Source organism: Centropristis striata, chromosome 11 (assembly GCF_030273125.1).
Source record: "Centropristis striata isolate RG_2023a ecotype Rhode Island chromosome 11, C.striata_1.0, whole genome shotgun sequence".
NCBI lineage: Eukaryota > Metazoa > Chordata > Actinopteri > Perciformes > Serranidae > Centropristis > Centropristis striata.
The window spans coordinates 33,975,383-33,997,809 of NC_081527.1; the positions used below are offsets into that span (position 1 = coordinate 33,975,383).

General features: G+C 41.9%; 1 protein-coding gene across 5 annotated transcripts in view; it reads left to right on the top strand.

Annotated features, from left to right (window-relative positions):
• Window positions 1–22,427, top strand: part of LOC131981057 (receptor-type tyrosine-protein phosphatase F) — a 175,651-nt gene that overhangs the window by 112,510 nt on the left and 40,714 nt on the right. For 3 of the 5 annotated variants that reach the window (XM_059345346.1, XM_059345347.1, XM_059345349.1), the window contains 9 exons: window positions 5,047–5,352; window positions 6,223–6,416; window positions 11,766–11,792; window positions 14,934–15,051; window positions 15,997–16,569; window positions 17,318–17,418; window positions 18,043–18,290; window positions 20,196–20,274; window positions 21,410–21,634. In XM_059345346.1, coding sequence (XP_059201329.1) covers window positions 5,047–5,352; window positions 6,223–6,416; window positions 11,766–11,792; window positions 14,934–15,051; window positions 15,997–16,569; window positions 17,318–17,418; window positions 18,043–18,290; window positions 20,196–20,274; window positions 21,410–21,634 — 1,871 coding nt within the window. The remainder of the gene's footprint in view (window positions 1–5,046; window positions 5,353–6,222; window positions 6,417–11,765; window positions 11,793–14,933; window positions 15,052–15,996; window positions 16,570–17,317; window positions 17,419–18,042; window positions 18,291–20,195; window positions 20,275–21,409; window positions 21,635–22,427) is intronic. The other 2 variants (XM_059345348.1, XM_059345350.1) reach the window with 1 other exon arrangement.

The window sequence follows — 22,427 nt, forward strand, 5'->3', positions numbered from 1 at the left end:
CTCATGCTTCCACCACCTCCCCTCTGTCGCCAACACTAACCCTCCTGTCCATCTATCTGAGGGCAGGCCTTGTGTTCAGTGTCAAAGGTAGGTTTAATGTGTCTTGTTCCCACATTTGTGTCCTGTGCTGTGTTATAGTGCCTCACATAATTATGTGCTTTTACATTGCCAGCTATCAAAATGTCACTCTCTGCCAGCCGACTGCTGTTATTTTTGCTGTGGTGGCACCATGCATGAACAGGAAGTTTATATTCAATACATTTGTGGCTCGCATTTGCCTCGTACACAACTAGATTTTATGAAAAACAAAAGGTTCACGTGGATAACTATACCTTTGTCATTTTCAACTTAGTTATATTTATGATATGAATAAAAGTTTAACTCGGATAATGCGACTCCTAAAACTGAGGTGATATGATCCGAGTTGTTGGATCCACAGAAACACTTAAACACATAAACAGAAACACATAATTCAGAGATGTTACAGATTCCAGCTTCTGCTTTCACAAAAGGTCATTGAGTGTAGACACCAGCTTGTAGAGAGCACATGATCCCAACAACAGAAACATTTAATTCTGGCATGCCATCAAGTTACTCATGGAATTAATGTTAATTAGTAACAGCTGATTTGTGTGCACTCGCACCGGTGCTCACATTCACACACTATAATTTCCTCTCACATATGCTGCAAAATGCTGCACTTGTAGAGCCCTGCAACACTAGCACACAGCAAAGGAAGGATCGCATTTAATTATTTTTTAGACCACAAAAAAACGATATGGATATCTCTTTTGGAAATCTCTCCCCATTAGGACAGACAACATCATTGAGGAGCTAACACCTCTGACAACCACAGAGTTATATAACTGTCAATTGAGATCACGAGCGGTGATGAGTCTGTGTCCTTGGGCCTGTTGACAGCAGGAGCCACAAGGACACAGAATTTGGAGAACAGAATTTGGATTTCATGCGGCGGGAGGATGGTGTGCATGAAATAAGCAGCAGCCTTGGGAAAGGCTGAGGCAAATAGGCAGTGGGAAAGTGTGACATTTTCTGGTGCTGCATTTAAATGGTTAGTATCTTTTTTTTTTAAGATTCAGAGCAATGAACATAACTTAGCTTTTTAAATATGATGAAAAACTACTACTCTGCTACTCAGCTAAGGACCTGAGAGTCTGTAAATGTTGCGTGATGCTTTACCTAAAATGGAATAAGACAATTATATCAGAACTCAGCACTTCAAAATGCAATTCACAATCAGATTTCAAACAAAAGGTTATCTCGAACGTAGAAAAATCAGAACACAGTTCTATATTTGTATTACATATTGGGCCTTATCATTTGGAGGAAGGAGAGGTAGATCACGTTTTCTATCTTCTTCATCAATAATTGTATCTCTATTTTAAGCCCAGTCTTTGTCTTGCTCATTTTTGCCTTCGAGGCACACGTATTTCCTGTGGATTTGTTCTGTCCTCATCCTATTTGACTTTGATCTAGCAGATTTGGACCTTAATTTCACAATCTATTCTGCAACTCATCAGCATTATTTTTGATTCAGTCTGTCACCTTTTTGTTATACAAATCATGTCGTCAGGTCTTTGTAGCTTCCTGTCCACTCCTCTGTGGATCAGGGACCACCTGAGGTGACTCAGTTCTCTTCTGTTAAGCCCCAATGTTTTTGGAAAGGTGGAGCTCCATGTTCTGGCATGAGTATATTGGATTCAGATTTGAGCTGAACTGTTCATTGCTCTGCTTATTAAAAAAGAAATTTCATGGGCATGCTTTGTACGAAAACCTTTGTTTGAATGTTCTTTCTCTTGGTTCATTTTATTCTCTTGTGAAAAGGATTTCTTTTGTAGAGTTGAATAAGTTTGTGATTGAGTTAGATGCATGAAATATATGAACGTTGTTGTTTTTCTTTTCAGTGTTGTTGTTAGCTGTTTTAGAACTGTTTATTGGTTTTCTATTTTTACCTCTGGACTTGAGAATTTACATATATTTTATAATAAGGCTGTTGTAAATAATCTTATTTATTGCAGTAATTCTATCATTCCAGACTAACTTCATATAGACTCTATATGTTATATGTGTTTCTTCACATACTGGGACACGCCAGGGGAGTTTGTTTTTATAAAAACAGGGTGAGGTGGACAGAATGTAACTGAATCTGGCACTTTGATATTATGCTTACACATTAAATTAAAGAATTACATTGATGCCCAGTTGGACAGCAGTTTAAAGACCAAAACAATATTGCTGCAACATTACAGTGATTTAATTACAGTGATTTAATCCAAAGGGTTAATAAGAGCAGCAGCATGTTGTCATAGTAAATCTTTAGGAATTTGTCCCATCTGATAATCATAACAAAGTAGTTTTCCACTGCGGTGACTACAAACCAGATGTTGACAATAGCTGCAATGCTCATGACTGTTATTGATTATGATAGCTTTATGTATGACTCTCGGTAGCAGCCCAGTGTATCTCAGCTGCAGCAGTGAACAGGGTCTGACAAACACTGTCATGAAGCCCAGAGCTTCTGCATCAACGTGTGAACACCAGTCAACACTGTCAAGCACTTGTTCACACACTCACACATCAATGGCCAGTTTACTGCTCCCCTTGCATGCAGCGAGAGGCAGCAGAGAGGGCAGTCAGGGACAAATTATGCCTTTATGAAAAGACATAGCCCTGTAAAAAATTTGGCACATTTTATATTCGGTTCAGCCCACCCTGTAGTTTCACGGTCTATGCATAAATGAAGTGCCAAACACAGCTTCAGCAGTAGCCTGGTAATGTGTTTTTGCAGCCAATCTCTCAGTCCAGAGGCAGCATCCTGTTTAGTATTGGAAGCTTTTTGAATTCAGGATCAAAAATAAAATTAGAATATTCAAACTTGCAATGAAATACATTTTTCACCTACAGTATGATTGCAAAAATATTGTGAATCTCACCAGCTCAGTCAAAATAGACTTTAAAAGGTAGGTGACATATCCTTCATACGGAATAGGTTGGATATTGATATTATGGTGTTCAATATCTGAAAAATCAAACATTAAAACCATCTTTGTTTCTTTATGGGCCGTCACATAAGCATAATCATTAGGATCGTACTTTAACGTTATATTTTCACTGAAAAGATGAATGCCAGTTGCCACACTTTTAAATTTTTTCCAAGCTTAATGTGTAATTACGAGCCAAATTTAAAATATGCAGAGTGCTAAATGTAGTTAGATTTTTTTGTTAGTCTGGTCTATCTTAGAAGGCTATCCACCACACCGGCAGGGAAATGTTTGTACCATTATAGCCATGTAATTTTAAAAAACTATGCTCTATAGCATTTTGGTGTTATTTACATGCAAGCTGCTTCTGTTGCCTCTTAATTGTGGTTGCAACATCCATGGGAGCTTGCATATGGTGCTTCAACCTGGACTAAAATATGGGGGCAAAACTAAAAGTTTTGCTTCCTTGCTTACTTGCTTGCTTTCCGGGCTGATTGTTCGCAGCACTGTTTACCACACCGGACATCAGCTATTCTGAGGCAATATTTGCAAAGAGTAAACCTAACTTTAAAGTGAAGAGCCCAGGTACGATGAGGAGGATGAAGCACATATATAAATATTAAATATTTCCAGCTATAGACTGATTATGTAACGTAATGTGAAGTCTAATATTAAAAACAAAAAGATTTCACATCAAATTTTATAAGAATTTTGAGTATGTGCTTGTATTGTAAATTTATACGATGATAAAAATATCTTGTAATATTATTTAATCATGATACGTTTTCATAAAAAACGCAATGAATTATAATATTTACAATATGTAATACATATATTACATTACATATTATAATATAATATAATTTTGAATTACATACCGCCCAGTCCTACTGCAGTATGATGTTCTGTGTGTCGCCAGGCCCAGGACTCACTCGGGAGCAGGAGGCCAGTCTCCATGTGCCTGGCCCAGAAGAGGGTGTGGTAGACAGTGACAAGTCTCAGGAGGGGACATTGTCTAAGTTGATTCAAATGATTATCAATGGAACCTTCATATAAACCAAAACCTTTATATTCACTTTTATATAATCCTTAAGAAAATCTCATAGCAAATACTTAAACACTAAATCAAGACTCCTTGTATTCAGTCTTGTGCATATTAACCACTGTCCAATATATCAATCAATATCAATATATTAAACGATTATGCATCAAAATTTGGCTCTGGCTTCTTCTTTAAAATTATTTCAAAAAATAAAATATTTGGATTTTTTCATTTTCTATTCCTCTTGGCCAGTTTAGCGAAAAAGTTGTATTCGGGATACTGTGAAACTGTCCGTTTTTGGGACAAAATTCTGATAAATCAGGAGATGTGTTTCCGACTTAATTTATTGCTAAATTTTATGCTTCTGCGACCACAACAGCTGTGGCCAGTGCCATTATGTTTTTAGGCTGTTCGTCCGTCCGTCACACGATAAATCTCTGAAATACATGGAGGGAATGTTTTTAAAATGTGCCCGAAACAGCCACTTTGACTTGAGAACGAAGTGATTAGAGTTTGGTGGTCAAAGATGACACATGGTGGCGTTTTATATTAAGGTCAATGGTCAGATTAATTTTGAAACACTTTTCTGGACATTATTCAACTCCATATCTTAGTAACAGATCGGGAGATTGTGACCATATTTTTCAATCTTGGGTGTCAACTTCAAAACTGCAGCGACTGTATCGATCTCCTGTGCTGCCGGATTGAAGATGTGTGTGAAGCTTCTTTGCAATAACATCCATATTAGAAATATTGTCTTCTGTCATGGCTACATATGAGTCTAAATAAACAATAATAAACAAACATTTATCATTTATACATACTGTAGGTGGTGAAACTCAAAAATATTACATTGACATTTTGAATATTATACATTTTCATATTGACTGCTATACAAAAAGCTTCCACAGTTTTGCCGTATGTTTGCTTGTGTTTTCGTTTATTTTTTGTTTGCTTGATCCGTGCCCCCGTCCATGTGGTTGTGCTCCCCTTCCCCTGCAGCCCCGTCCGCCCCCCCTCAGGATGTACATCTGGTCAGCCTGAGCTCCACCAGCCTCAAGGTGAGTTGGGTGGCACCGCCTGCCGCTAGCCGCCACGGCGCTATTGTGCGCTACACAGTCAGCTACCAGGCCCTGGCTGGAGAGGACACGGAGCGGCATGAGGTGGCGGGCATCGGCGCAGACGCCACCAGCTATGTGCTGGAGGGCCTGGAGAAGTGGACTGAGTATCAGGTGTGGGTGAGGGCACACACTGACGTGGGCCCGGGCCCTGAGAGTGCCCCAGTGAGGATGAGAACCAAAGAGGATGGTAGGTTGACTCCTCTCCTTCAGCAGAGTGCTCTGACTCTTTTTGCTTGGGGCTGCCTGTCACTAGTTTCCTTCACTCTCTTCAACTTCTGCAAATTTCTGTGTGTCCTGTTGATCAATTGTGAGTTAATGAAACATATTGTAGCAGAGGAGGTCACCTTCTCTTTTTTTCCTCTTTCCAGCTGTCTCTCTGTAGCTTTAACACTTCCCATCCATGGCAGGTTCGGGCTCATCACCCGCGGGCCTCAGCTCTGCACCACTTTCCTCTGCTTTCACTGTTTAAATGCCTTCTTGTTTTCTTTCTTTTGTTCTGAGGAGTAGAAGTGGAGCAGAACTCCCCCTCTCTGTTCAATTGCTCTTGCCTCTTTTTCTCACTCGTTTTTCGTTTTGTTTGCAGTGTGATAGAGAGCGGCCGCTCCTAAGAGAGAGAGTCGTCTATAATTAATGTGTTTGAAGTTTGCTGCAACACAGCTAATTTCATACTGAAATTAAGGGCATTACAGACATCGCTAGACCATGTGATGTCCCACGCAGGGTTTTTTGGGGACATTGTAGACGTGGAAGGTCCACACTAAGTGGAGATGATTTTGATTCATGGCCAAATTTAGTATCGCTTCCTTCTACAGAGCACCCAAGTCTATAAAAAAAAGGAGTCATTATTTTGATGGTTTTTGGCTCCTCATCACAAAACACAGTGAAGTGAGGAAAATCACCAACTCAGCATATTTTGACACTTTCCTCCCTCCCTTCCTCTCTCTCTCACTGTCTGTCTGTCTCTTTCTTTCTTTCTTTCTTTCTTTCCTTCTTTCTTTCTTTCTTTCTTTCTTTCTTTCTGTCTGTCTCACTCTTGCACTTTTTTTCTGGTTTCCAGTGCCAGGAGCTCCCCCCAGGAAGCTGGAGGTTGAGGCCATAAATTCCACAGCAATCCGGGTAACCTGGAAGCCGCCCCTGCAGGGGAAGCAGCACGGCCAAATCCGAGGCTACCAAGTCATCTTCTCACGACTTGAAAACGGCGAACCACGAGGCCAGCCTAACATCATGGACGTGGCTTTGCCAGAGGCGCAGGTACTGGATGATGTCTTACTCTTGTCCAGTCTTTCTCTGGCTCTCTTTCACTGTCTATAGCTGTCTTATGTTCATTTCCCATTATTTTCATTCTCCACCGCTCCTCTGTTCCCTTCCATTCTCTGAGTTCACACTTCATTTCCCCCATACTGGGCGACACACATGGAATTGTCGACTGCAGTATCCCCCCCACCACCACCCCCACCGCCTCTTTTTTCATCTTTCTACACATGTGACATTTGGCTCTAAATTGGTACCCTGCTCCCACAGCTTTGGATTAGCTGTCGTAACAAGATCCATTCTAATTCTACAGTAATAGCTATTAAATATTTTATATGTGTTACATCAGGATGGGGCTTAGTGGAATCAATGTACCTCTCTTTGCGGGTTTTAGCAGTAATACATATGCACTGCCTTGTTACCATGTTTATAAATTAGAGTTATTTTCCTGACGCCGCCCTTTACACATTAATGCAGACTGCTCTGAATCGCCCAAAGCTATGTGACACCATGAGATGGATGAGAGATTGTAATCCTTAAGAGGGATTCAGAGATTCATGAATATCTTAAAACCCAAAACCCCACTCTCACTTTTCCCCTCTCTTTGGGAGAGGATAGACCAGCTTAAGAGCCTCCTTCTGATTGTTTGCCGGGAGTAACATTTGCACGAACACGCATTCGCTTGCACCCCCGATGGCCTCGCACAAAAACATCTCATTTGTACCAGTAAGCGCTCCCTGGCCGCAGGAACACCACAAGAAATCCGAACAGCGCTGCATGTTTCTCTGAGCAGCGTTTGCCGATAACCGCTTCGCTGCAGCATTTAGGGAGACCAACAGGTTGCTGGTTCAGTTCCCAGGCAGTGCACACTGCTGTGCCCTTGAGTGGAGCTATTAACCCTCATTTGCTTTGGCAAACACTCTGCTGTCTTAAGTCTTATCGTTACAGAAGAGGAAGAGCTTTCAAAGTCACCTTGTAATGATGTGTCAGATGTGCTACGTCCCAAGTGGCGCTAAGTAGAAGCTTTTGAATCCCAGTTCGGCAACCGGGAAGTCAGTGATTAAAAAAAAATATTGAGTAATTTTTTGTGTGGTTGTCATCTACCTAAGTGGCACATCTCACATTGATTTTATAGTATAAAATAAGAATTAAGGTCATTTTTGGCCAGATAGAGCTGAGAATGGCTCTGGCGGATATCACCTGTCCACGTCTCCACGCCAGGCCAAGTGGTCAGCCCTCAACTCCCCAAAAACAGTCCAACACTTTGTTCCACAGCAGTATTTTCTGGCAGCTGCTGCTGACAGTTCATTGTTATCTGTCTGTGTACTAGAGTGCTTGACAGCCAGGACAGGATCATTTGGACTGAAAGAAGACAAAAACATGGTGGCTGCTTGTCTTCCTGGAAGAGTCTTGGACATGCTTAGCGTGACTTTGTTTTGCCTTACAAAAACTGAACTGAACATGACCCTACTTGTTGTGCAAACAATACTCCCCGCCATGTCTCATTTGTGCCAGGTTCACACAGTAAACACTAAGACACACTGCAATTTGGCACTCAGGATAGCTCTCATGTTCCAGTTCCTTGTCCAGGACACTTCTCAAACTCACCATTCCCTCCCTGGCAGAAACCTGAATTTCTGCACCCTCCTTTTTCTTTCCTCCTTCCCACCAAATCCCCCTCCCTTTCTCTCGTGTCCTCCCTTTGCACCCTTTCTGCCTGAGAAGCCGGTTGAGTAATTACCAGAGGCTTGCGTGCGGGTTGGTTACCCTTGATTGAGTCATCTCAACAGATTGTTTTCTATGAGACAGCGCTGAGTAGCCAACCTGCAAGGACCTGCCCAGACGTCATTAAAGACCACACAGTCAGCCGACGCTCCCTTGTCCACGTACGCTCAACTGGTTTTCGAACAATCCCTCCTTTCTCACACATCTTTCCATCAACAAGTGGGAAAACAGCACAGATAACATGAGCAGACATGCTCACGGTTAGATCAACCTTGCAGTAGGCGTTCCAGCTGGCTGAGAAGAGTTCATGACTCATCCTAGACTCATGCAAATCGCACAAACACACACCTGTAATTGATGATGAATAACAGGAAAAAACAATTTTCTTCTATCTTGGCACATCCCTAGTAGTGCTTCTCTCAAGAATTTGCCTAATGTGTTGTGAAATCAGTTCCATATCCACCCTTTCACCTGCACTGAATGCACAGTAAGCCTATCAGGAGGAAAAGAGAAATTCAGATTTTCCAGGGTTCTCACAACATAGTACAACCTCACCTTAGGCTTCAATCACAAATCTAAGCAGACTGATTGGATTGCAGATTCTGTCAAAATCGCTATCACCTCTCCCCTCGTCTTTGTCTCTGTGTTTCTGCCTCCTTCTCTCCTCTTCACCCTCTCTCAGGGTTAGCTGAAACGCTGGGAGGAGAGCTAGGAGAGCTTGCCTGTGCGTGGGCGGTTTAAGCGCCTCTTTTCTTTTCAAGCAGGAGCCCACACATCGCCCTCATTTCCCTGCTAAATTTAAACCAGAGGCCACGTTAACAGTGTGATGTTATCGACCCCTTTCTAACCATGCTTCTATTGGGAAAGTGGCCTGAACCTGAGTGGGCATCTCCACGCCACGTAGCCTGCTCCATCACTGTGCACTCACAGGAACCTCTAGGCTTGTGTGTTCCATGTAGTCATCTATAAAAATCACCACAAACGGGCGTGATAGAATTTGAAGCCATTAGCCACTGTCTGTGTTTCTGTGTATTTTCTGCACAACTTTGCCTTCCTGCACAACTTTGCCTTTATTCAGCACTACTTTTCCAGGTTCATTTTGTTTGACCACTCATGCGTTTTTGTGGTGTGTGTGCGTTTGTGTGTGGGAGCGAGCGAGCAAGCGAGGCAATGCCTCACTGCGTCTACGGCCTTCACTGCCTCAGATTGGAGTTGAATGTGAAACGGAAAAAAAAAGAGAAAAGAAGCACCTCAGCCCGTTTCACTCCATCAATCATGACAGCTCCTTCTCTTCCACATCACTCGTTCCCCCCTCGTTCCCATTTTTATAGCCACACATCTCAGCCCATGTCATCACATTTGCATTCACCCGCCTGCAAATTATACCGCTCCGTTTCCACAAACGACGCTTATCAGCAATGATGTGTTTTCAGCTTGCGTTGGCATTCGAAATATAAATGGGGGATAATTTATAATTCTCCCATGGATTTAAGCAGAAAGCAAAAGCAGTTGGCGATAGAAAGGGATTAAGCCCAAGATGAGATAGGAACTCTTGCAAACCTTAATGTGTTCGCTGCTCTGTTGACATACTGAGTGGAGTCGACGGTAAACAAATTAAGCAATTAGGCATGTCGCAAACTGTTATTCATGGAGTTAAGTAGCAGCTGTTCTTAATGGTACTCTTTAGTGCCCCGCTATGTCAGGGGAGCATGAGGCAGCAGTTTTTGATGGAAGTGTCTCGACCAGTCGCAACTGGGACCATAAAACAGCCTTGCTTATGCTTCAGTTAGCTGGTTGTTGATAAAGACCCAAACCACAGGGAGGGGGGTGGAGAAGTTGGGTCTTTTGTCTTTTCATATGCCAGCAGTCAATGGAGGATGATGAACATGTCTCTCCAGTGCACAATGAATCAGCAGTGTGTGAGGCTCACTCCCTTTGTTTGTGAAGTCTGGAGAGGCAAGAAGGGGAAGATGGGCAAGCAGAAAGGCGGGCAGGCACCACTGCAGAATTATTACTTGAAGGCATGTGTCTAATGTATGGACTTAATGTTCTTCATCAAAGGAATTGTTCAATAAAATAAATAAATTACTATATAAATAGATTACAGAAAGATAGATTTTCTCAAATACTTCTAGAGGTTGGCTTGTCATATTGCAAGTAATATTTAGATTTATAATTAAATTCCAGGTCTGGTCTATTAAACAAAGCACGGGTATGATCACAAGTTTATTTACAAGAAACAAATTTGTTTGATGCAGTTGCTTGTTATTTATTGTCTTGCAGGGTCATCCTCTTTTTTAACACTTAGACATTTATAATCCTTGTGTAGATTTTTTAAAACACAATCACATCTAATTTAATGTGATGGAAAAATTAAATATTAATAATAATCAGTTTACTGTATGTACTGTATATAAATATGTAATTTACCACAGCTAAAAGGTGCTGGAAAAGCTTGCTTTAAATTGACTTTGGAAACAGACAGCTTATAGAAGTTTAATATTAGACTGATGATTCTTAATATTATCACGTTTCATGTTAACTTAATGCACAATACATTTCATTTTTTCCCCATTGTGTTGTATGGGGGCAGAAAATGAAAATGCCAAACATGGACAAAAAAAATCTGCTTGGATTGATATCTAAAGAGATATAATATTTTTTTTAATTTTAGGTGAACCAAACCTTTAACTAGAACTTGTTGGCTCCTCATCTACTCCCATCATGTCTCCGCATCATTGTTTGTCGTCTTCTCCATCTTCCCCACTGTTCGTCACTCCACCAGCCGCTTTTGTTGGAGCTACGCACCCTAATGTTCAATTGTAATTACTTGCCGCCACCAGCACCCTCGGCCCCCCTTCCCTCGGTGCTCTCCATTTTGTCCCACATCAGTGTCACCAGTGTCATCTCTCCTACCCCTTGTCAGCCAGGCCACCCATCAGTGAACTCCTCTGCAGTAGCTGAACTGTGGAGCGACTTGCTGGTAAACACCAGCAGTTGCGTTCTGCATCGATGGGGTTTGATGTCACAGGGCTAGCATAGCAGCACTGGTAATAGGATTTCACGCTCGGCACCGACAGAGCCCCGCGGCACGAAATGGGCTTTCACTTCCCCCGGGAATCACTTGGCCAAGCACAGCGAGCAAGGAGAACATTTTGAAAACATATTGAAATATAATGAATAAAAGGCCATCCCTCCATTTCTGAAAAGAGGAAAGAGGAAATGCTTGAGAGATTCTGCATATTTTATGCTTTATGTCCACAGTGAGATAGTTATCATACTGAATAGAGGTGTTCTGTGATTAAGGAAGAGAGAGGTTTTTATTGGATTCCTAGGCAAATGAGAAACAAGGCAGTGCATCATAAACAATAATGAATTTCACAACCATTGCTCAACTCGGCTACACGATTCATTTTATGCCACTCAACTTGTCTTCATTTCTTTCTTTTTTTACTCCATCACAATATCTCCCTCTGTGTTTTTTTTTTTTCCACTGCATGACTCTGTTGACACCTACATTCATCTGTCTTTGAGCGAAAAAAAGACCAGGGCTTTTTTTCCTGTTGTGTTGTCTCTGACTCATTTCTCTCCCCATCCTGTGTCCTGTGTCTTCTCTCCCATCAGTGGAATATTGACGAGTCCACCGAGCATGTGAGTAACCCTCATGTGTGCTGCTGGGTTGTCTTGCAGGGCAGGCTCTTCTCCCCTCTGCAATTTGGGGGTGCTGTGTGTGCTTGTGTGTTTGGATTTGTGTTTCAGTGTGTTTATTTCTGTGCAAGCCATGCTTGTAATCCACTCGGTGTGAATCCTCATGAAAGATCATAACCCCATCATAACCACAGCAAGAGATGTGAGTCCTGATGATTCCTGTTTTTTGTATTTGTGTGTGTGTGTGTGTGTGTGTGTGTGTGTGTGTGTGTGTGTGTGTGTGTGTGTGTGTGTGTGTGTGTGTGTGATGTTCTCTAAGAACTACTACACCACAAAGCATGAGGTTTATTTCCACTGGTGATTGCGTGCAATTCTAATATTTCAACATTTTACCATGAGACAAACTCGTAGTAACAGCTGGGCATTCACTCGGATCTGAGGTACTTACTGCAGCGAGCATGCAGCGTTTTCCCCCCATCATAGAGTGTACGGTGCAGTCAAAGGCTGTGTGTCACTCTCCCAGTGTGATGCTCACATTAATCAGGCTCGCCTAACCTGCTGTCTCCCCTACTGTTCCAGATGACATGTCTATCTGAGGGGAGGAGCTGTGTGTTTTATCAGCTCCACACATCTCCAAGATTGCCACCAGCCTTTCATGTTCTTTTCATTTGCCTGGATGGCAGCTCACTGTTCCATGGCTGTCATGCAGCCCTTTGTTATGGCTTATTACCTCCCAGACGTCATATTGCACTAGCATAAATGCAGAGCCACTTACTGTTCAAAGTCAGAAATTCAATAGAAACCTGCCAGAACATTCAAACAAGGGCAAAGAAGTTGTTTAAAATAAGCTTTATTGCCTTTAAGAAAATAATTTTAGCTATTGTAGGTACGAGTGTCCTCTCTCACATAAAACATATAAAACTGATTAATCAATCCAGTGACCACCTGCAAAGGTGGACAGATGCTGAGGTTTTATCTGTTTATATATCAACGCTGGATGTTTTCTTCGTCTTTTTTTTTTTCACAAAAGAGCCAGCGGGATTCGTGCGGATCATTTTATTTATTTTATAACAGCCAGTTAAACAGAAATGTGTTTGCACAGCACACATGGCCAGATTCCTTCAGCTACACCCACATGGCATGCGTCAGGCTTGCCTCCTCTCCCTCTCCTCTTAATGTGTTGATTAACACCTGACAGACACAGAGCTAGACGCTGTCAGAGGAAGACATCTGTTCCTACATCTTTATTATTTCTTTAGCAGCTATGTTTTTGGCGATAACAGTCTGTGTGCCAGGTAACTAATGTAGTGTGACTAGCCACAGACAGATGTCAACAGCAAAAACATTAGCATTTCATATTGACCCATGGCATGTTCACAGGGATTAGGATTCCATTTTTTTTTTTTTTCAGATAATTGTGGCGTGTTTAATTCAAATCCACACAAATTAAATACAGATGCTGCGTTTTAGAAGAAAAAAAAACTGAAGCATATATATTTGTTTTAAAAATGCTTCCCATTTTCCTCCTAGAGTGAGGATAGTGGTGAAGTGAGGCTGTAGAGAAGAATCCATTTCTATAACTAGTCGACTTGATAATCTCTGTAATGCCCTTTGGTGCTGCTCTAAGCATTTGCTCCGAGGGAAACTTTGAAGACTTGCTTTTTCTATTTCTGCTGAGTTTCAAAAGTGTTACTAGACCCGGTTTGACCTTGCCAGAATAGAGGAAAAAAGATCTCTGCTGCTGCCACTTCTCAGACTGTTAAAGCCATTTTGTATGATTAAAGTAATGAGACTTCCTCCATAAAGTTAAAATGGTTTTATGATACAGTAATTTAGCATTTTCTCCCCCGTCTCTCTTAAAAGCTAGTACGGGAGCGCCAAATGTCCCTTAAAGAGAGGGGCAGTAAAAAGCATTGTCAAACAGAGCTGGCTTATATAGACTATTAAATGTTCTTCTATGGTTGGGAAATTAAAACTTCATTAGTTAGAGAAACAGCATTAGGGCGAAGCCGTATAATAATCCAAGAGTATGAGAAGTTTGCGAGGAGTTCCGGCAGGAAGGCTTGTGGGCATTGGCGTATTCGCCCTCTCAGTGGCCCCAGTCAGAAACAGACAACTCCAGCATGTGTGCTCAAGCCTCGGGCATTAATTTGTTCTTTGTATCGAGTGTGTGCCTATGCGCGTGTGTATCATTGTGTACGTGAACAATAATGGTTTGACTGTACGTGCATGCAGACTTCCGAGTGTGTGTTATGTATAGTATATATATATACTTTGGTGAGTATGTGCATTCACGTATGCGTGTGTCTGTTTACATATGGGCTTTGTTCAAGCTCAGAGTGTGTTTAATTCCAGCGTGTGTGGGTGTGTTTTATTCAGACTGATGCAGTCTGGTGAAGTGAGTGCCAGCACTGCAGCAGGTTACCAATAATAGTGTGTTGTTACCTCACTCTGTCTGTTACTGACTGTTACAGATTTGTTCAATCACCTAACTGTGTCTGTGTTTTTGAAACTGTTTAAGCCAGCTTGCATGAGAATCCAGAGGACAATAAATACCAAGAGTGTAATTTTAATTTTATTTAAATTTAATTATTTAAAAAAAAATTATACATCTCTCTGATGTTTTTTTGATCTGTAAGATTTATTAAGGTTTTCACAATATATCCCACAGTCAAAAGTGTACTATATGTGGGTTTTATAGTCTGCAGTGTAGTGATGATCCTAAGCTCCTCTGGGTTTAATCTCGTGCTTATCCATGCAGCAGGCATGAACACTGATACACTGGTGACGTTCTTGTTCATTTGTTTGGTTTGTTGGGTTCAGAGTGTGCCTTACAATTGGGCCCAGGAGTTTTTCTTGACTGAGAAAAGTTCCTGGGCCTGTTTGTGTGCCTTCAAAACCTTTCTCTGTTAAGTGCTACAAAATGTTTTGTTTCCTAATATAGGCAAATTGATCAAGAAACTACAAGTGGACGGAGAAGGGGTTTTAATCTCAATATGGTTTCTTTTGGTGCTGTGTGTTTTGTTAAGGGGTCGGAGCTTGTGTGAGAGGTGTTTTTTTTTTTTTTTCTAACCATTGAGGCGGTCCTACTCAGACTCAATGATTCCTTTTAAACTCTGACCTTGGGATTTTTCTATTTTGCAGGAGGCCATCATTGGTGGACTTCACTCTGAAACCACTTACTCTGTCACTGTAGCAGCATACACCACCAAGGGAGATGGAGCTCGTAGCAAAGCTAAAGTCATCACGACAACTGGAGCAGGTCAGAGTCGGTTTTATCAGGAATATCATGTAAAACATAGGATAATGTGCTATCTGTTTACAGTGAATACTGTGCTATTATGTTTAGGGCTTAAAACTGATAACCTCTGTACCCTTGTAGTAGTATTAGAAGACTGTACGCATGAGTGGAATGTCATGTTAGTTTTAGTGAGATGCTACGAGTGTGTTAGCTTGGCATGTAACCTTCATATCTTCAGTTAATTGAGGAGCTGGTTGGCAGATTTTCTAACCTTTTGTTAGAACTAGACCAGGGACAGTAGCTTCCTCCCACTCACACAAAAATGCAGCCAAAATATCCTGGATACGCGCACTGCCATTGTGCTCTGATGGCCTCGTTTAAAGTCTGAACTCTATTGATCAGGTGGTCGGGGTATCAAAGCCACTACTATACACCTGCACAAGTTAATCACAACTGTCAATCTGCTGTTTAGAGCATTAAATATCTAAATAAAATGAAGAATTTTTAGAATAAATAACACTTAAAACAAACATCAGTGTTATAAGAACTACCTGAAATGACAGAAACCATGTTGTCCTCCTTACTTACAGTCTACAAGCTAGACTAGCTGTTATTGCTTAATTGACCGAACCAGATGCTGCTTCTCGCCTTATATTTAACGGACAAATATGCAAATGGTTTTGATTTTCTCATCTAACTATCAGAAATCAAATTAGCATATTTCCCAAAGTTATGAAGTATTCAGTGTTGTTTAAAGTAATTCTAGCATGTTTAAAGGCATTACAACACAACATGTTTAAAGTTTCATGCAAACAGTGTTTATGCCCCGAGGCCTGAAGGATAATCTGCATTGTGTCAACTTTACACACTATCCGGTGCGCCACAGGCCTGTGTTCTTGTCATGTGTAAGATATTTAAGATTGTGTGCTGCTGTTGCAAACTTTTCTCTATGAATCTTATCTTCAGTGCCAGGAAAGCCCACTATGATGATCAGCACCACTATGGGCAACACAGCGTTGATCCAGTGGCAGCCGCCTAAGGAAATGGTGGGCGAGCTGATGGGCTACCAGCTGCAGTACAAGCGCACTGACGAGGAAACCTACACTTCACGCGAGCTGAGAAAGACTGACGACCATTACACTGTCACCGGGCTGCACAAAGGCGCCACCTACGTCTTCCGCCTCAGCGCCCGTAACCGCGCAGGCATCGGCGAGGCCTTCGTAAAGGAGATCAGCACCCCCGAAGACGTGCCCTCGGGCTTCCCGTTCAACCTTCAAGTCACAGGGCTGACCCAGTCCAGCACCCAGCTCACCTGGGAGCCCCCGCTGCTCGCCGAAAGGAACGGGAAGATTGTGCACTACGTGGTTGTGTACAGGGACATCAACAGTCAGCAGAACAGCACCAACCGAACCGCTGACACCAACATGACTATCCAGGGCCTTAATCCTGACACCACCTACGACATCCGGGTGCAGGCGTTCACCAGTAAGGGCCCGGGACCCCTCAGCCCCAGCATCCAGAGCAGGACCATGTCTAACGGTAGGACACATGACTGACATTTCTACATAAACATACGAGACGTGTTTGATTTGAAAACATAGAATCAGGGTTTAATACATTATCAGCACACACGCAACTTCCATCAAGTGAACACCACATCACCTACTTTGAACACTATGGCTTGCTCTTTTTCTGTCTTTATCAGTGCCACCTCTTTCTCATCAACCACTCAGTACAGTACAGCACTGTGTTTATTGATTTATAGAGTACTAATCTCATTACACGCTACAGTCACATTACCATGCCTCCACATCCTCCCTCCCATTAGACGCAAATCTGAAGCGTACCCAGCGTGTACCTCCTCATGCATTTTATAATCTTATAAATGTGAGATTTCTTATTTATAACCACTTGTGCGTGATGCCTATTTTAGGACACGTTACCACTCCTACTGCCATATATGTTTCTTGGTAATCAAAGAGATCTGCCTGTTGCGCATGTCTCGTTGTGAACGCAGGGTAATAAATGGAGCAGGCTTAGGGAGATGAAGGCTATTTTTATGTGATCTATAACCAAGCGTGAATGAGATTGTTGATGTTCTTTGTACCCCCCTGTGGCTTGTCAAGTTTGGTTCTAAGGTATTGCTGTGGAATATGCTCACATTGTTTACTGAGGGGGTTACGTGCTGCAGAGTAGTGTGAAATTTTATTACGCACAGAGATTACATTTTGTGGTACAAGATGATTTACTTGAGATATTAATCGAAGAATTTTTTTCCCCACCCTAGACTTTCCCACCCTGAACTTTGGTGTCAAAGCCGTCATGAAAACATCTGTCCTCCTCACCTGGGATTTGCCACCAAACTACAAATCCCAAGTGCCTTTCAAGGTGAGTGTCTGAAAAAAAATCTACATGTACAAAACAATTCGACCAATTCTAACTATAATACATTATTTTATATTATTGTTAAATCTCTAGCATGATACAATACAACAATGGTAACAGCTCTTTTTTCCATCGGAAAAGCTATTACTATCATTGTTACTACATCACAATGGATAACATGCACTGTGCATATATTTATCACATAATTGTATTGCAGCTCCACGCGATGAGCTGTTAACACTTTCACCAGGGTGTGATCAGTGACTTTCCCCATTCACACTGAAAAAAATATCTGAAAAGCCAGATTCATGCTCATTTATGAGGTGCAATAATCTGTCAAAATTATATTATATCAGTTCCCACCCCATAGTAATGGAGCAAAGTCAATTTGAAGTGTAAAAAAAACGATTGGATATGCACCAATGGGCAAGTGTGACACTGAAGCACATAGGATGAGGTGTCAGATGAGATAGCCGCCTCCCTTAGGATCATATGGCCTTTGTCTATGTGTGTTGGAGAGAGTAAGACGAGAGGATATTGCATCTGTCTGGAGGATATACGTGGATTTTATTTTGAATGTTTGTCGATTTAAACCATAACTCCAATTTTTCCCTTGTGTACCTACAGATCTTGTACAACCAGCAAAGCGTGGAAGTGCAGGGAAACCTAAAGAGGAAGCTGATCTCGCAGCTGCAGCCAGACACAGACTACTCTTTTGTGCTGACAAGCAGGGGCAACATTGCTGGGGGTCTGCAGCAGCAGGTCTCCATCCGCACCGCCCCAGACCTGATCAAGACGAAGCCCAGCACACATCAGGCTCAGGGTGGCAAGATGACCATCAACCTGCCAAAGGTCCAGACCACCACACGTGTCAGGTCAGTGCTGAGACACATGGGACAGAAGGGACAGGTTGGCTGTGACTCTTGGCCTGAATTCACCAATAGAGGATACTTGTTATACATCGTTTTCTTGAATTAGCATAAGGGATAATGCGGCTTTATTTGTGTTTGATTCTTGGCTGCTGCAGTGACCAGGCTTTCCATCAGGGATCACTAAAGTGTCTTATGTAGCCCTTTCAGGTTATGTAAAATATTAAGAGGGCCAGGGCTTCTCATAAATTCATACAGAGCATGTGGAGGCAGGACAGAAACAGACAGGCACGTTTCTCTATAACCATGCCCGCATTGTTTTGAAGTGTACAGCCATAGTGCATTCAAAGCTATTTTAATATAATTTTAAAAAAGAATATAATTAAGCAGCTTGCTTGACTGAATGAGTAGTTTGCTGTTTGGCCGACAGCAGGCACTTATGGAAAACTATGAGGGACCTATATAAATATACTTTATATTCCCAGTTAGTAATGAAGTGTTTTCTCTTAAAAAAACACAATATGGAGACATATAAACTAGACAACACTGTTTTTACGTACATTTGTGCAAATGTGCTGTACAACAATAATTTAATCATTAACTATTAACAAAAAATGCATTTACAATTTCATTTTCAAATGTATAAACCTTGCAACAACAATTAAAAATTAGATAATTTGTACTTGAAATTTGTGCATTTTGGGACTTTTTTGTGGCCCTATACCACTAAATGGCCACTTAGTGTTTGTCAGAAAACATTATCATTGGGGAGCTAATTCATCTCAACAACCTTTCAGACAGCAACAGCAGCACAGGAGACACACTGTGTATCTGATCAATACTAAACCTGTTGTGAAACTTGAAACTTCAACTTTTAATCTCAGCTAACTTTATGACTCGGCAGCTGATGATAATCGACGTCAGGTCGAGCTGTATTATCTTTTGACTCAAATTGTTAAGAGCAGAATTGCGTTTGACCCCGACGAGTAAAGCCTTTTCCTTCAGACACACACTCACAGACACATCTGAGTAAGGGAGTGCACAGGGTTGATTGGTAAAAAGATTACAGGGCTGTCAGGGCTGGCCAAGCTCCAGCTCAGATTGACAGGCAAAGAGCGCACGTGATTGTGGGTGTGTGTGCGTGCGTGTGCGTGTGTCTATGTGTGTGTAGGTGAGAGCAGGGGGTGGTTGAGGAGTCTTGTTATACATGTCTTCTCCCACTCCCAGACTTGACTGACTGTTGAATCACAGAGTCGAGGCCTGGAGAGAAGGGGAGAGGAGCAGCTGCTTTCACTGTCAGCAGCAGCTGATTTTACAAGTGGTTGAATGCCGCAGTGGGGAAAAAACTTTGAGCTGAGAGAAGACAGACTGGGGAAGAACACGAGAGAGATAACAAGAGCGAGCAAGCACATAAATAAACGCAGATGTTTGTACATTGTGTACCCCCGAGCACGCTCCTTCATTCATTACCTTACTCCTTAGTTTGACCCTAAACTCCTAAATGTCTTTCCGATGTCTTTCTCCATCTATTTTTGGTGTTTATAATGATAGCAGTAAAACAACACATACATGAGTAGTCACATCGCTGCTCCTATTAACCTAAGGAATACTATGGGGATCTCTATTAGCTGAAGGCTCCTCTCACTGGGATAGTGTTTGTTCCAGTCTACATGGCAGATGTTCTTAGTGATTAGCCATTAATTGAAGAATGCAGTGCCAATCTGCTGGTTTGACCTTGGTTGGACCCGCTTGTGTACCACTCAAGTTTTGAATTCAGCCCAGCAAGCCTCACAGTGAAAGTGTGTCTTACTAAATGTTTTGACTGTTATTAATGCGCTTGGCCCACTTTGATCTCAGCGTGTATGTGCTTCAGTCAGTCTGTCTTTACACAGGCTTTATTTTTCTTGGCAGGTGGTACTACATTGTGGTGGTGCCGGTGTCCCAGTCAACGCGACGGTGGAAGAATCCAGACGAGATGGACCTGGACGAGGTGAGTGCCAGCCGGTGGCTGTTATGCTAATTTGCCGGGTCAGGGGTCACCGATAGCATCTCCCGTTCCAACTGAGTAGGAAGTCACTGGTTGTAGCTAATTAGCTGTATCCTCCTGGGCTCAGGGAGGGGTGCGGCAGGGCAGCGAGATTTTAAACAATGACTCACTCGGGCAGGTGGGGAATATCCTGATTGGACGCCAGGTCTGCAGACAGTACCCATCTGCTGAAACCAGCACTTAAATTGCACAGAGAATAATCTTATGTAGTAATTGAGGTAAATGTTAAGCAAGTAGCCCTTTTCAAAACAGTAATTACAAATTACTGCTTTACCTCCACATTTTTCTTCATAGTCTTTTTAGTCAGGGCTTGGCACCTCCAAACAAAGTTTTACATAAGCTATTCAAGTGAGAATAAAGATTTATGACTGTTTTATTATTCTATTGAATAAAGGTCTTCCTTGTCCACAGGAGAATTGAAGCTAAATGACATGCCTAAATATTAATAGCATCATTTTTAAGTAAACTGCGAGGCTCGTTGGCTTGGATCGCTATTGTTCAAGCTCCCTGGAGAAACGGAAGAAGAGACCAAGAGAGGGAGAGAGATGGGACTCCCTGAGTCATTAAACATTGAGCAGGCCATTGTCTCCTCCCTCCGACATAATGATTTAATAAAGCTACATCTGGAGCAGCACATGAGACATCACTGACAGAAAACAAAATGCTGCTGGAAACACAATGCCGCAGTGCTGTGTGCTCCTGCTCATTTATTAAGCAGTCTGGCAGTCATGCTGAGATTGTGTGCTGGAGCAAGCGCTAATTGCTCACTTCGTAACTTGGCTGCATTGTTTGCAAAGTTATAACACGAGGCAAAGGGCATTTTGGCTGTGTGGAATCATTATCTCTAATTTGGAGGCGTAGTTAGAACCAAACCTGGGCATAACATACGTTTTTACACTCACAACCGACAAGATTTTCTTGCCCAAAGTCTCATTGATTGACCTCCATGATGCAGTAAATTTGGTCCATTTACTGACGACTAATTATTACATTTCTTTTCTGAGATTAGAGGTCAGGGTCCGTCTCACTTGACTCTTCATTGCCAAACTTGACCTTTGCCCTCTTTGATTCCCAACAGCTGCTCAGGTCCAGTGAAGGCCCCGTCCTGAGGCGCCGACGTCACCTAGATTCCTCCAAGCCTTACATTGCTGCCAAGCTGGCCTCACTGCCAACCACCTTCACCGTGGGCGATGAGAAGAGATACAATGGCTTCTACAACAAGCCCCTGACCAGTGCGCAGGAGTACCTCTGCTTTGTCCTGGCTGTGCTCCGATCTGAAGGGACAGACAGCGCTACTAATTATGTAAGAAACACACACGCACACATTAATTAAAAATTAGAGCCTTATCGATATGGGATATTTGGAACAATACCAATACCAACGTTAGAGGGGAAACAATTCACTGATTATTGATAAGGTGTCCAGTATGAATAATAATAGACCTTTTTTTATTGTGCACCAATTTTGCACCGACATGACTATGCAGAGGAACTGAAAGGCTGCTCTCTTGATATAATACATTTTTAAACAATTATAGAAATGAAAACTCATAAAAGATTAATAAAAATAAAATAAATAGCTCAATAGACATGAGTAATGAATGTTCAGTATATCACCTATTCTATATCACCCCAAGCATTGTTTACTGCATATATGTTCTGTGAAGTTTTCATATTACCACATATAGGACATAGACATAGACTGATACCAGCAGATACCAATATGTCTTTAATAGGCCAATATCAGACAATAATATCAGCTGACAGATAAATCGATCGGACTCTGGTTAAAATTTCCATTCACTGATTAACTGAGCATAACTCGTAGTTATTTTATTTTTTTTAAATAGTTTCATATTTTTCTTTGCAAAGCTTATTCCTGAATTTGATAGATCAAAACTGAGTTTACCTGAGCCTATTCTATATATTTGTACGCGTCACCTTTACTTTTTTTGGGACAAACAATTTAAGTTTATCACCCATCCTCAGACTCTAACCACACCGCCCCTCAAGCGTTTTTAAAATGGCAGCGGCAAGCCAAATTGTTGTTGTTTTTACTGCCACTTACCCTTTAATACGGCCGCCTCTAAAAGTCA